The 14,099-nt window shown below is 46.7% G+C and overlaps 1 protein-coding gene across 8 annotated transcripts in view; it reads right to left on the bottom strand.

Moving 5' to 3' along the window:
* Positions 1-14,099, bottom strand: part of RPGRIP1 (RPGR interacting protein 1) — a 638,645-nt gene that overhangs the window by 534,752 nt on the left and 89,794 nt on the right. For all 8 annotated transcript variants that reach the window (XM_069633891.1, XM_069633894.1, XM_069633896.1 and 5 more), the window contains one exon: positions 6,801-6,854. In XM_069633891.1, the coding sequence (XP_069489992.1) occupies positions 6,801-6,854 (54 nt within the window). The remainder of the gene's footprint in view (positions 1-6,800; positions 6,855-14,099) is intronic.

Raw genomic sequence — 14,099 nt, 5'->3', positions numbered from 1 at the left:
GGCTGTGACATGGCAGTGGCGGCTTCAGAGACAGCCATGCCACCTGCCTGGCAGGTGGAGGGGTCACTGAGCGCTGCCGTGGGGATGGTGACATCATCCAGACTTGCTGATTTATCAAATGTAGTGGTAGATGGTGGTGGTTGAGGTGGTAGTGGCCTTGCTCCCTGCTCTGCTGCCCACTAGCAAGGGGCCTGACCTGTGCAGGGATGGAGGCGGATGATGTGCCTGCAGTGGTGGGTCCTGCCTCGTCACTGTCCGTGGACTTGGTAACTGTTTGGAATAGAATGACATGCTAACAGTTATCTTGCAGACATGTCTGCAGGCTTGCAAGACACTCATGCAACATTGTGTGTGTTTCAGAGATGCACATTTTGTATGATTGTCATAGGTGTTATCGGTCCAATGAGTGCTTCTACTACTAGGTGATGGTAGTGCCTGCTGAGGGTGTACACAGTGCATGCATGTGCACATTGGCTATTGGCCTGCGAAGGTGGCTTGTTGTTGTGGGAGCGGTGGGGCGTCACTTGCCAACATGTACTATCATGGCACTCATAGGTACTACTCATGTGTCCATATGTTGGCATGCAAGTTTCACCTACAGTGCATGTGCATTGCTACATTGCCCCACCTCCCCTGGCACATGTGTGTACTCACTGTGCATTTGCTGTGATTGCCATGTGTTGTCCCATTCCCTTGTCCATTTTGCACATCTCTGCTGAGGGATGCATGCTTTTGGACACTGCGTCAGGGGGAACGGTGCCCACTGCCATCACCCTTGCCATGATATCAGCCCATATGGCCATTATTCTCTGTGCAGAGCTCTTCCTTAGTCTTCTCCCAAAGAGCTCCTCTGCATAATCCATAATCCACTACTGCATTTGCCAGTGCAGTGTGCTCTACCTCCGTGAACTTGGGCTTCCACAGACAGAGTTCTGGGAGGCGTGCCTTTTTCTCCTGTGACTCGATTTTACCACACGTATGGGCACTGGGTGGCAACCAGAAATGGGTGATCCGGAGTGGATTGAGTTTATAAAAATGGCTGCTGCTGTGCTTCCCGTTCCGGCGGGTGTGCTGCTGATAATGGTAATACCGTTGCGATTTTTGTGGTATTACCGCCCGAGATCCATTGCCAGCTCTAATATCACTAGACAGTATTATTGTTTCTACCAGTGGGGGTACTCTTAGGAGCATGTCGTAAATGGGTCCCATATCTCTTCATATGTTGTTGGTTTGTAGATCTTGGTTAATCTCGCACTTTTGCAGATAATAGAACAGGGTCTTGGATGCAATTTTCACATGAGGGATTAGTAGGCAACTTCCAAAATGTTAGGATCTCTTTTTTTGCTGCAATGAGGGCGTGGAAGCACCAATGCCTGTTACCCCTCAATAGACCTGGACTGCTAGGGAGAACTTCAAAGATGATGAGAAGGGGTTCCTGAGCCAATCACTAGTTCCATATGTGCCAGGAACTCAGACCAAAAGCTGTATAGCTGGTTGCATGCTCACAATATGCATTAGTAGGTGTTTCTGCCATTCTTGCAAAGCCAATACAAGTCAAAGTCCAACAAATTGCATTGATGAATTAGTTCTGGCATCCAACACAGCCGAAAAATAACACTCTGTTGAGTGTAATTTAGGTTGAGGTTAGTTTTACAGACTGAAATATCCAGAACAGAACCTAGTCAAGATTTGCTGATCAAAGTCAAACGCAGATCAGCAGACAAGGGTCATAGAGAATATCTAGATTCATGCATATGCTCCGCTTTTGCAACAGCCTGTACAGTGCCAATGCTGATAGTGGGCAGAGATTAGTGAGGTTGAGAAGCATGGATGGTTTTCCCAGAGTGAAGTTGTGGACTAACAGGAGAGACACTAAAAGGTCATCAATGCAGTGTACACCATCTTCTTTATCCGGTATGTCATGAGTGTACAAAGTGGATATGGGAGAAGCTGTTCTATTTTTCAGTGCTTTACTGTACCCAACCAGATGTAATGGCTCAGGTAAGCAAGGATAGGAGTCTCTAGACAATATGTATGGGAAGGGTACAACCAAAGATGGCATCACTACAACTCAAAATAGAGGATGTGGGAGGGGGTATTTCATGAGTATTGAGGTGACACTCTTCCAGGCTTCAAAACACAGCCCACAATACTTTGCAGTCCCTAATTTCTGCATTGATTTAGGTTTCCCAAAACCTCTTAGGGGATTCTGTCCCCTGGACTATCCAGGACAGGGTGGTGTGACTTTGGTTCTCTTTCTGATTCGCTTGGGTGCTGAGTTTGGCCAAGGCCATGGAACGGGGCGTCTTTTGCTCAATGGCAGGGCCCAAGGTAGATGACTGGCACCTGCAAGCATTTTCCCCTGATTTTGGATGATGGGTCTCCCAAGCCTGGCAGTATTGGGTCAGCATGGAATCCAGTTTTCTCCCTGGCCATTTCAACCAGTAGAGCACCTTCTCTCACACATGATGCACTCTTGCGTGTCCTAAGGAGAGAGTTAGGATGGGTTTCTGGCAGTGGATAATCTTCCTTGCATAGGTTTTTGGCCTCTGGGGTGCCCAGCTCCTGGGCGCACACTCCCTTGCCGCAGGTAGAGTTGCACCAACCCATTCCTCCAGCAGCCTCTAAAGTCTGCCCTGTGCCATTCTGGCCTGCCAGAGCTTTCTTATTCACTAGGGATATGGGGCTAGTCTACGTCCTGGTCTACGTCCTCCTTCTCAGTCTTAACTATCTCCCACTGTAGCCAGTTGCTCTCTCCTCCACCCTACACCTGGTGGTTGACTACGGGTCACCCTGTAGTCCTCCTGTCCAGAAAATCCCTTCTCAGAAGGTAACCCTCCTCCACCAAACAGTTCCTTGCCCAATGGTGAACCTCACCCTCCAAAATACAAGTTCTAGATGATAAACCTCTTCTAACCACTAGCCGGAAACCTCCAACGGCCCCCTTCAAACTACTTCTTTCCCAATACACCTCTAGCTTTCTGCTCACCCCCAAACACCTGTCTCTAACTTCTGCTCGAATACTGCACACTTGGAGGCGGGCTGAGTTTGCTTTTATAGCCTGGTTCTTCCTCTGTGAGGTAGAGCATAGGGGAAGGTGTTGAATCTGTTTAGGGTGGGCTGGCTTGGTTTGGGATTGGCTCCTGTTTCTGACATCACATGGTCTATAAGGGTCTGGGTTTAAGGTTATATCAAAGGCTATCACCATCTTAGACTCCAAAATGCCCTTGGCCATAGAACGGTTGCTCTTCTTTTCCCCATGAATTTGTGCTGTGCCTACATTTTGCTAAAGGCAAATCCTCCACTTTACCTCTAAACCCTGAATTCAGTAGTGCAATAAAAATGGCAGTAATTCCTTTACCACCAAAGAAAGTGGTGATAACAGAATGACTGCCCATTTAATTACTGCACCACCAAACTTGTAATGGGTCCCTAGATCACTTTTACAGACACTGAAGGACCCTTGCTTCAAATTCCTTTTACCCAAAATCTTTTCCAACTTGCATAACTTAGGTTTCCTCCCAATTCACTTTGGATTCTCAGTCTGAACTAAATTCTTCGAATACGCTGCACGTAATAGGGAAGCAACACTCATAGTTGATGCAGTTAATAGCTGATGATCTACAAAAAAGCGGGACCGCCACTCTGTGAAAGCCCTGATTAAACCCTTACCAGATCGTAAAGCAGCTGCCATTGGTTGAATGATCGGGTTAAATAAAAGTGGAGCTAGTGGGCAGCCCTGTTTGATTCCCATCTCAACCCCAAATACAAGAAAATTCATGTTGATTCGTGCTGTTGGCTCTGTGTATTATGCATGTACTTTGTTAACACATTTCTTTTCAAAGCCCATCTCATGCATTGCCAAAAAAGGAACCTCAACCCAACTTTGTGAAAGGCCTTTTCAGAAGCAATTTTAATTACTATGTTGGTTGGTAGAATGGATCAGATACTGCAAGGACCCACAGTTCTCAACCCTGTATGAACCTTACTTGTATAATTATGATCTCGACCAATGATGTCCCCAATCGCCTTCTTCAACCAAAAGGCCCATATTTTAGTTAGAATCTACATTGATTAGTTATATAGTCTGTTGCTTTTTGCACTGCTGTGGATCATGTCTTGTTTCAATGCCACAAAAATAATGTATTATTTGAATTGCTTGTTAAAATATTCATACTCCTCATTGTAGTATTCCATTAGGAGAGGCTGTTTTTGATGTACAAATTACAGTGCCATGTGCTATCTCAGAACTTCAAATACCTTCTGAACTTCCTCAAGCTCAATCTACATCTCAAGTAAGTCAGAATCTCTAGATTAAAGTTTGGTAGATGCATGTTCTGAGGAAATTGTGATGCTTTGTCATTGTTCACGTCTCTTGCCCTGTATAGCTCTTCCTAAAACCATAACAGAGTAAATGATTGAGCTTTAATTGGAAAGCAGGTATTGGCAACTCCCTAATTCATTTTTATGTATTCATGTATTTATTTATTTTACATTTGTAAAGTGCCTATACATCAGAAAGTGTTTCCTGGCGCCAAAATACAAAGGGGGAGAGGGGAAACAGAAGAGGATAAACAACAATGCCATTCAGATCGTGCAAGTGCAGCAAACAGGAAGTGCGGGAGGTAGGGGCAAGTCAGGGTGGAGGGAAGAAAATGGGAGGGGGTGCAGGAGGGAGGGGGCTCCAGGGGCTGGATAAGTGCTGGGGTGGAGCCTGAAGGGTAAGGGCATGCAGGGATAGGATAAGGGTGAACTAGTGTGAGGAGGGGGGGTAGACTCAGTAGTCTGGTCAAGGAAGGGTGCCATTCGAGAAGGAGGCTCCTGTCAAAGAAAGAGATCTACCCCAACTCTCTGCATGGAGAAACGTTTGGCCTGCACAGAGTTAGAGCTCCAGCATCGAAGGACTCTAGCAGGGAGTTATTTAGCTAGAGAAAGTTGGATGTAGTGTGGTCCCATACCCCAGAAAGCCTTGTGGATGATGCAGAGGGTCTTAAATATGATCTTTGCAGCCACTGGGAGCCAGTGGGGAGATGTTAGGGCTGGAGAGATGCGGTCCCTTGCCTTGAGGCCAAGGATAAGTCTTGCAGTGCTGTTCTGGTTTAGTTGAAGAGGGTGGAGGGAGGAAAGGGGCAGATTAAGGAAAAGGCTGTTGCAGTAGTCCAGCCTGTAGAGAACTAGAGCTCTAGAGACATTGAATTTCTGAGGGAAGGTGAGGAAAGGGAGAATGCCTCTGAGGAGGGGAAGCTGAAAGTGAGTCTTCTTGGCAAGGTCAGCGATATGTGGTGAGAAGGAGAGAGAGGATTCGGAGATGACACCCAGATTTTTGCCTCATAAGAGGAGGAGAGGACGGAGCCCCAAGGAGGGTGGCCAGAAAGTGGGGGGAAGGAAGGGAGGGAGTTCGAATGAGAAGGATCTCGGTCTTGCTGAGGTTAAGACAGAGATTGTTAGCAGCGCACCGTGCCTGAATAGCAGTCAGACAATGGGGAATGAGAGAGGAAGAAGAGGAGGTAGAGGAGAGAAGCTTAAAGGAGAGTTGAGTGTCATCCGTATAACACTGGAAGTGAAGAGAGAAGGTGGAGATCAAGTGGGCAAGAAGGGCAAGGTAAATGTTGAAAAGCCACAGCAAGACGATAGAGCCATGAGGGACGCTGCAGGTAGAGAGTGTGGCAAAGGAGAGAAAAGAAAGGGCTCAGTTGAACCTGGGAGGGTCAATTTGAAAGGAAAGAGGTCAGCCAAGCCAGTGCATAGTCAGTGATGCCCAGAGCCTCACAGAGTCGATTTAAGAGGGTGGCATGATTGACAGTGTCGAAGGCAGAGGACAGATCAAGGTGGATGAGAACAGAGGGATAAGGAATGAGATACACTTCAACCTTCACCCTTTCTCAAGGATGAAGAAAAAGCATGATTCTATGGTGCTTCCAACGCACCAATGAGGGTGAGTTCTGTGGGAATTCTGATTTGCGTTTGCCTTAATAACTTTTTGTATGGCACCATAACTTCTGTAGGTGCTCATCTTTGATGTTCTGTGACTTTAGAAAAGTACTTTTTATTTGTGGCAAATGTAATATCAGACAAATATCACTGAAAATCATTCACATTTCTGTCTAGAATGAACATGGCAATGTGACTCAAAGATGTCATCGCATACTCAACTCTCGTTTTGAACCAAACACAGAAAGGAAGCACACCACCATTCAAGTAAGCATTATTCACCTATCGTTCTAGAACAAGGAAATTAACAGAGCGCACAATGTCAATATGATTAGGTGCTATGTTCTTAGATCACCAGATTTATTTTCGCAGAGGTTTTTGCAGAAAATGTTCAGCATAAAACTCTGAAAGAAAAGCCTGGCGATGTAAAAACGTTGTACCATTCACTTCAAAGGGCCTCATCACGAGTTGAGCGGTATCCCGGCTGGGTTACAGCCCAACTTTATTTGCGTTAGTGCCCACCCATCCAGCGGTATTACCGCTGACTCACAGGTTGGGCGCTAACCGTTACTCCCCATTACCCATTGAGCCCATTGGACCCAGTGGGGAATTTTCGGTGCAATTACCGTGCAGTAATACTGCCAGAGGTAATTGAGACGAAAATTGGCATTTTTCTGGCATGTTTACTCCCAGCTGTTAGCTGCGATAAAACACGCCAAACTCGAGACTGGGCGGACCTTTAAATGCGGCGGTAACAATCAACCCCTTCAAAGTCTGGAACAGATGCAGCAAATAATAGACACATTATAAATTGGTCTCTTAGTTAGTACAGACACAAATGAGACACAACTGTGTTGATGTGTACTCACCTTTCATGGTTACCGTCTTCATGTACTTTGGGGGCACTGGACTCAACGACACATCTATAAAGATAAAACAGGAGAGATCAGAGAAACCTCCGCTCACAGATTATTGGCCACATCAATGGGTGTACAAGGAAGAAAGGAAAATGCTGGAGAGGTGGGTCCTCGGTAGGTGTTGGTGCTAGTGGGAATGTGAAGGCTAGAGAACAAGGTTCTGACTGCACCAATGTTGAGGAGGAAGGTTGTAGATTGAGGGCAACCATGATGACAGCCCTGGGATAATTGATTTCATGCAGATCATGTTTGGTTCCAAACCCTCCTTTTATGGATAGTATATTTATTTTAATCAGCTCTCTGACATGTGTGTCTTCTGCAAATATCTCTTGTCTAACAGAGAAAACCATGCAATTAACCAGCATCAGGCAGAGTGGAAAATGTAGATGTAAACAGTAATCTTTTTTGTTTTTCAGGGTTCAGAAATACACAGTGTGTAGAAATACCACTTCCATGCACGGGGTGCTGTTTGGAGAAAAATCTTTACACACTGGGGAATTTACATGGATGAAGAAGAACTTCACCCCATCATGGCTTCCTTTTCGCACCTTGGAACACCTGTGTATAGGCGCGTCATAAGTGTCATATCATATCATGGGCTATCTGCCCCCAACTCCACATAGTCCCTTAGCATGTTCCTGAAGAGTATCCCAATCTTATCAAGGCTCACCTGTAAGGATATCCTGTGCTGACCTCTGACTGATGGCTCATTGGAATTACATCACTCTTTGAGCATAACCAGATTTACACCCGAAAGCAAAGGCATCATTCTTCTGTGTCCTTCCTCTATTACTAGTAAGGCTAGGCTAGGAAGGAGTCTTGCTATGGGAGAAGATCCAATCTGTCTCTTACCAGTTCCTAGGGCAGGTAGCCAATGCTGATTCTAGCTGCTGTGACAGAGCCCTTGGTGTCGTCACATCCCCCCTGGGGGGGCCTTCTTAAGGGGCCAGGGAGGCCAGGCCACTGGTACTCAGTGGGAGGATCCCATGGGAGGGGACCCCCTCTTTGGAGAAAGGGAGGACTATCAAGGCAGAGCACAGTATAACAAGTACCACACTCACCTCAAAAACACATCTCCCACACTGTTAGGGCCAAAACACCACCATCCTCTACATCCAGGGCTGGCACAGGTTTTGGTGAGGCCTGGGGCAAAAAGATGGTGAGGCCCCTTGATATTTTTTGCATTGCACCAGCGTCACCTCCAATATGAGATGCAAAAACGGTGCCATTGAATTTATGTGTGGAGGGAATAGATATGTTGATGATAGGGGAGGAAGGATAGCTCAGGGGCAACACATTTGTCTTGGAAGAAAGGAAACACGGCGCAACACAGGTTTGAATCCCGATCCTGTGCTTAGACACCACCCGCTGGTATTAAGCGCTTTGTAAATGAATAATAAAATAAATAAAAATGAGCTTTCTGGATGCAGCTGGGCTAAGCACAAATCTTGATGTAGGTCCATTGCACTTGCCATCAAAACGACTAGTAGGGTAAAGCTGGAGACTAAAAACAATGAAATACTTGCAAACATCGTGTCATGGTTGCCATTTGTCACCGTCCACCAATATCTATCCATGACCCTACCTTGTCCACGCGAGGGGCATTAACACTGTGCACACTGATTCTAATTTAAGTTGCTGTATGACATTTCCATCACAATACCTTCTGCCAGAAGCCTTGCATGTTTCTCTAATGTGCAATGTTCACAAAGGTACAACTGGAGCGTGGTGTTTGTCTACACAGGTCTGTCAGACTGGATGCCACAGACTCAGAGCTTAGTCAACTTGATTGTTTTATGTTTCTGAGGCCAATTATTTGTGCCTAAATACTTCACGTTTTGATGTTACTGAGGCCTAGATTTTCCTGTATCCAAGCAGAATAGTAATTATATCATATTTTTATGTATAGCGTTTTGCATCTAATTCCTTCTGCTTCTAAGCGCTGTAGAAATAGGTATTATTACTACCAAATATAATAGTACTTAATGTATCAACCTCAGAAGGATGAAGGGCTGATTCAGCCCTGCTGAATAGTGAACTTAGAAAGTGCGGGCTGGTGCATGTCAGAGCTCTGTTTTTAACTTGCTGAGCTATCCTATTGTGACACAACCATGCTGTTTAATCATGTGTGCAGTTAAAAAGAAACCTGTATTAGGATACCTAACGGCTATCTGTCCCTTCCAGTCCTTTCATATATGTAAACCATATGTAACAATGCAATTATCACGTTTACTAGTGGTCATGACATATTTCTCCTGCTTCTAAGCACTGTAATAAGTGTTATATTAATTTGAAATGTAACCCCCGAGCCAATGCATTACCAAACACATTCTGTGTTATGCACTTTGAAAGAGAATTAGCTGCAAAGATAGCTCTGTGGGTTAAGTGCTCATTGCTCGAATCTATTATTATTATTATTGGGGTATTTGTTGAGCGCGGACCTAGTTTCCAGACGCAACAGAGAGCTTTGTAATTATGGGGGAAGAACATGGTGAGGGATCTGCAAGTCACAGGTTGTAACCCTACAACATCTACTCTACCTTTCATCCTTCTGAAGTCAACAAGTGATTATCATTTTTGGTTGCCTGGTAATTTTATATGAACATTTTATGTAAAGCATTTTGGTGAAAGCACTATGTAAACAATTGATTATAAATGTGTTAAGATCAATCAGCCCAAACATAGTCTCAGAATAGTGTCATGACTTAACCTACTGTCGTTATAATTGTCACCAGTTGACCGTTATTCAACTTCTGACCAAATCCTGAGTAGGGGGTTCCTGCAGAGCCTACTTTCCTGCCTCTGCAGCCCCTTGCAGATCCTGGACCTGGAATCAGCCCCGTCACATACCCTTCACATTGCATTGCTAGGGTTCTGCCAGTGTTAGGCACAGGTACACTTATAAATAGGATTGTTTGTGTTATGGCTACCCCTGCTGCATTACGCATTGAAAATACATTTCATTGACCAAACGCTAGTGACTCTGTTCAAGTAGTTCTTAGTCAGTGGTTTTCCTCCTTCTGCTGACATCCGCTTGATTCGTTTAATGCACGTTCACAGGAAAAAAAAAAGTGTACGGAAGAGGGGGTGAGAAAAGTGTGACAGATGAAAAATAAACACAGCTAGGCAGGACTGTAAAAAAGACTCTGAGAGAAATGAGATGCGTTTAGGCAGCACTTTTAATAGCACTGAAGTGGCAGCAGCTGACTTTCTGGTCACAGTAGCTGCCTTTGAATTATCCTGCTAAAACATCCATGGATGCTCAGGAAGTTGAATCTTCAGCCCAGGGATGTGCGCCCATATTCCATTGACAATAGTTCCCCCTGCGAGGCCCCTGCAGAGAGCGAGGTCAGGGGCAGTTTTTGTCCCCCCACCCCCCCCCCCCGTACCTCTTTGTTGAGGCCCTGTCTACATCCACTCCTTCTAATCATTGCTACTTTATGCACAGTAGACCTGTCTATGAGTATGAGAAAAATCATATTGTGACGAGGAAGAGTAAGGAAAACTTAGGAACTATGGCTCTGGGGGTAATGGCACGAAAAGAAGAAAAGAGGATTGAAGAGCTTGTCACGGAACAAAGGAAAATGTAAAAGCTCTCAACCTGGAGGAACCGTGAGCGGTAGGAAGCTGCCGTGCATGAACAGGGACCGAAGGAGACCGAGATGCCGACCTGACCACATAGGCGTCGCAGTGGAGCACGCCACTGAGATAAGAGGACCACAGCGGGAGAAACAGGTATCGAGCAGCGAGCTGGAGAGAGAAAAGATGAACCGCTGTACCTGTGAGGGACCTTGGGCTGTGGGACCACTGTATAACTTCCAGGAGTGTGAGAGGCCGGGAGAAGCTAGGAGTCGAAGAGAGAAGCAACCGGTAGAGCAGGGATAGGGCGCGCACACCTGGGGTCGAAAGAAACCTTAAAGATACTGTGTTAATGAACTGGGAATTGCTCTACAAAGCAGGGGGCAGAGCAAAGACCCTGTTGAGACCCTGAGGTGTGGAGGTGAACCAAGTTAGTGCAAAAGAGAAATCCCCAGGGTAAAACCAGTTGTTCAAAACAATCAATCAGAGTACAAGAATCGTCATCTTCCTCGCACCAGTACTTGGAAGAATTCAAGAGGACTTTGCATAAGAAACAGTGCCTGACAGGATAGTGAATCGGGCCTGATTAAGAGGCATTGGGCCTCATTACATGTGTGCCGGTCCGGAAACAACGGTGCCCGTAAGCCTACTGGGACAGTTGTTTCCGGACCGGCACACTACGGGTTTGCCTGCCGGAGCCGTTGTGCCCAACAGGGCAGACCCTGCTGGACACAACAGCCACGGTAAGCAAGCCGGAACGGAAGCACTGGCACCAATCGGACTCAATGGGAATGGGGAATTACAATTTACCAGCGCTTGAATTTCAGGAAAGCCAGTGGTTGAAATCCCCCGGTGTTACCGGAAAGCCAGGCACAGGTAAATCTTACAAGTCCAGCAGCAACCCAGCGGTAGCACCGACAGGGTTACCGCTGGACTTCTAATGAGGCCCATTGGCCCTTGTTACGGGGTTGCCGGTACAACCCACCGGTAGGCAGTGGCTTACCAGCAACCCTGTAACACTGTTTCCGCTTCCTGACTTCCCGGTGCCACTGGAATATTATGGCAGGCAGCAGTAATGGTAAATCCCCAATGGGGTCACAACCGTTGGTAACGATGACGGTGCTTCAGTGAAAACACTATCAGTAGTGCCCTGAACTCACGGCAGGTCAGGCCTGCTGGGAGTTCCGTGCCCCTACTGGCAGATTGTTACGCTCACCTGGCTCCCACAGAGGCGTCGATCTCGACTGGACTGCTGCAGACTCCACCAACGTGACGCGTAGGGCCGAGATGACAGACTGGACTGGCCCACCTAGCTTCGTTTGCTTGGCCCGTAGGAATATTCTTCTGCAAATGCAGAAAGGGAATTAACCACCCGTGGAGTTGAGCGTAATCCCCCCACCCCGCTTTTCTCCCCACTGATCACCTTGGATGTCCCCTCTTATAGTCTCACCTGATGATTTGAAAAGATGAGCTCTCCATCCTGCATTGAGCGCAGGGGCGCGTAGATAACCAGTTGCTTCACTGGCTCGAAGGAATTGGTGAGTTCCAGGACAATATTGACTCTGATATTCCCGGCAAGACGCCATAAGTATGTAGTTCGTAAGAGTTCAAATGCCTGACTTTCACTCTTGTCCGATTCCTTGCAGGTTGCAGTTTGACCCTACTGAAGAGTTCCTCATGGCAACCGGTAATATTCTGGTAAGGATTTGTATTATCCAACACAGTTCGATAAAATAATGTCCATATGTAACCTGTTGCTTTCTCCCTTATTCAGGCGCTGAGAGAAAGTATGAAGGAGGATGTGGTGGAATGTGAAGATGCTGCGAAGGCCGGTGAATTTAGCGCGGCGCTGCAGCAGGCGAGGCGACGCGCATAAAATAAATTCTTTCTTTCAGCTCAAAGGCACAATGGATCGAAATTCAGGTAAGGATCAAAGGTATTGCTCTTGTTCTAACCTTTTCTCCTTCTTTCTCCCTTTTTCTAGGAGCTCCAAACTCGAGGCGGGCGTGGCAGAAGACTGGATCCAGACTTGCAGGCACAGTGGGCCTCATTACGACTCAGGCGGTAAGGGGTTTACGGCGGCGTAAACAGCGCCGACCCTTACCGCCTGATTCCGAGGTCCCTTAGCGCCATGGAGGTTTTAACACCTGCTTTTAGCAGGTGTTAAATTCCATGGCGCTAAGGGACCTTGATGTTAATTACGCCACCGTAATTTACGGTGGCGTAATTAACGCCTTCCCCACTCCCATTATGCCCTATGGGGCAAAAATGGGAATGGGGAAGGGTAAATGGGGATTGGGGACTTACCGCCCGCCAACCTCGGAATGGGGCGGTAAGTCCGCCAACCACCATGGCGTAAACATAGTTTACGCCATGGTGGTAAAGGTACGACCCAGGCGGTAACTTACCGCCTGGGTCGTAATGAGGCACAGTGAGTGTTACGCTGCTGGATGCAGAATAACGCGAAGCGTGTGCTGCTCTTCGGGCGTGGTTTAAATAGCCTCCAAAGTAGTCCCAGGTAAGTATTCCTCCCCAGCCCCACCCGAGTAAAAAAATAGTCCCTTGGTAAAATAGTCCCTTACAAGCCTCTTTTGGCTTGGAGCTCTTGCAGCATGGTCTGCATCAGGTAAGTTTGCAACATGGTCTGCATCAGGCAAGTTTTAATCTATGAGCCTGGTGCCTATGGTGCCAGGACTGACTCTCCATATGAGCCTGGCACCATAGGCGCCAGGACTGCACCCAAATAGCCCCTAGCAGGGGTTGTTGGGCTTGCTTGGGGTAACTTGATGCCTGCTTCCGGGGTTGCTGGACTTGGTCTGGGTCCCCGGGGGTAGGCATCATGACAGCACTCCCCCCCAAAGCCCCTCCTAAAGTCGTTCTTCCCTGTGGTTTCGGTTTGTCTGGGAAATTTCGGTGGAATTTTTTCACCAATTGGGGTGCATGAACATGGTCACTAGGTTCCCATGACCTTTCCTGTGGTCCGTAACCTTTCCAGTCGATGAAATAAAAAAGTTTTGACTTTATCAGCTTGGAGTCCAGGATGTTCTTAACTTTAAATTCGGGTTCTCCGTCTACGAGGATGGGGTCTGGTGGCTTGGTTAGTCTTGTCCCTGGTTGTACTGGCTTCAAAAGTGACACATGAAAGACAGGATGAATTTGCATATTAGCAGGTAAATCCAACTTGGCAGCCACTGTGTTGATAATGGCCTTAATAGAGTAAGGTCCCAAATATCTGGGTTTAAAGGTCCGTGTTCCCTTTAGAGGTATATGTTTTGTGGCTAACCATACTTGGTCCCCTATTTGGTATTGTGGAGAATCACTTCTATGCCGATCAGCATCTTTCTTGTATTTTTCTTTCGCCTGTTTTAAATGTGTAGTTGCTTCCTTAAAGGCTTGTGTAATCGTAGCTTGCAGATCGTCCACTGCGGGCATTTCTAAGTGTTGGGGTGAGTCAAGGTCTGAGGTTCGAGGATGGTGCCCAGATAAGGTATAAAAGGGGCTTTTTCCAGTTCCAGAGTGTACTGAATTATTGTATGCATATTCGGCGATCCAAAGAATGTCTTTCCAATTACTCTCCGTCTGATGTAACATACAACGCAGGTATTGTTCAAGAGTCTGGTTGGTCCTCTCCGTTTGACCATCGGTCTGGGGGTGGTGACTGGTCGATAACCT

The sequence above is a fragment of the Ambystoma mexicanum genome, chromosome 13 (assembly GCF_040938575.1).
Source record: "Ambystoma mexicanum isolate Mex_15411 chromosome 13, UKY_AmexF1_1, whole genome shotgun sequence".
Classification (NCBI taxonomy): Eukaryota; Metazoa; Chordata; class Amphibia; order Caudata; family Ambystomatidae; genus Ambystoma; species Ambystoma mexicanum.
This window is presented reverse-complemented; position numbering and strand designations above follow the sequence as displayed.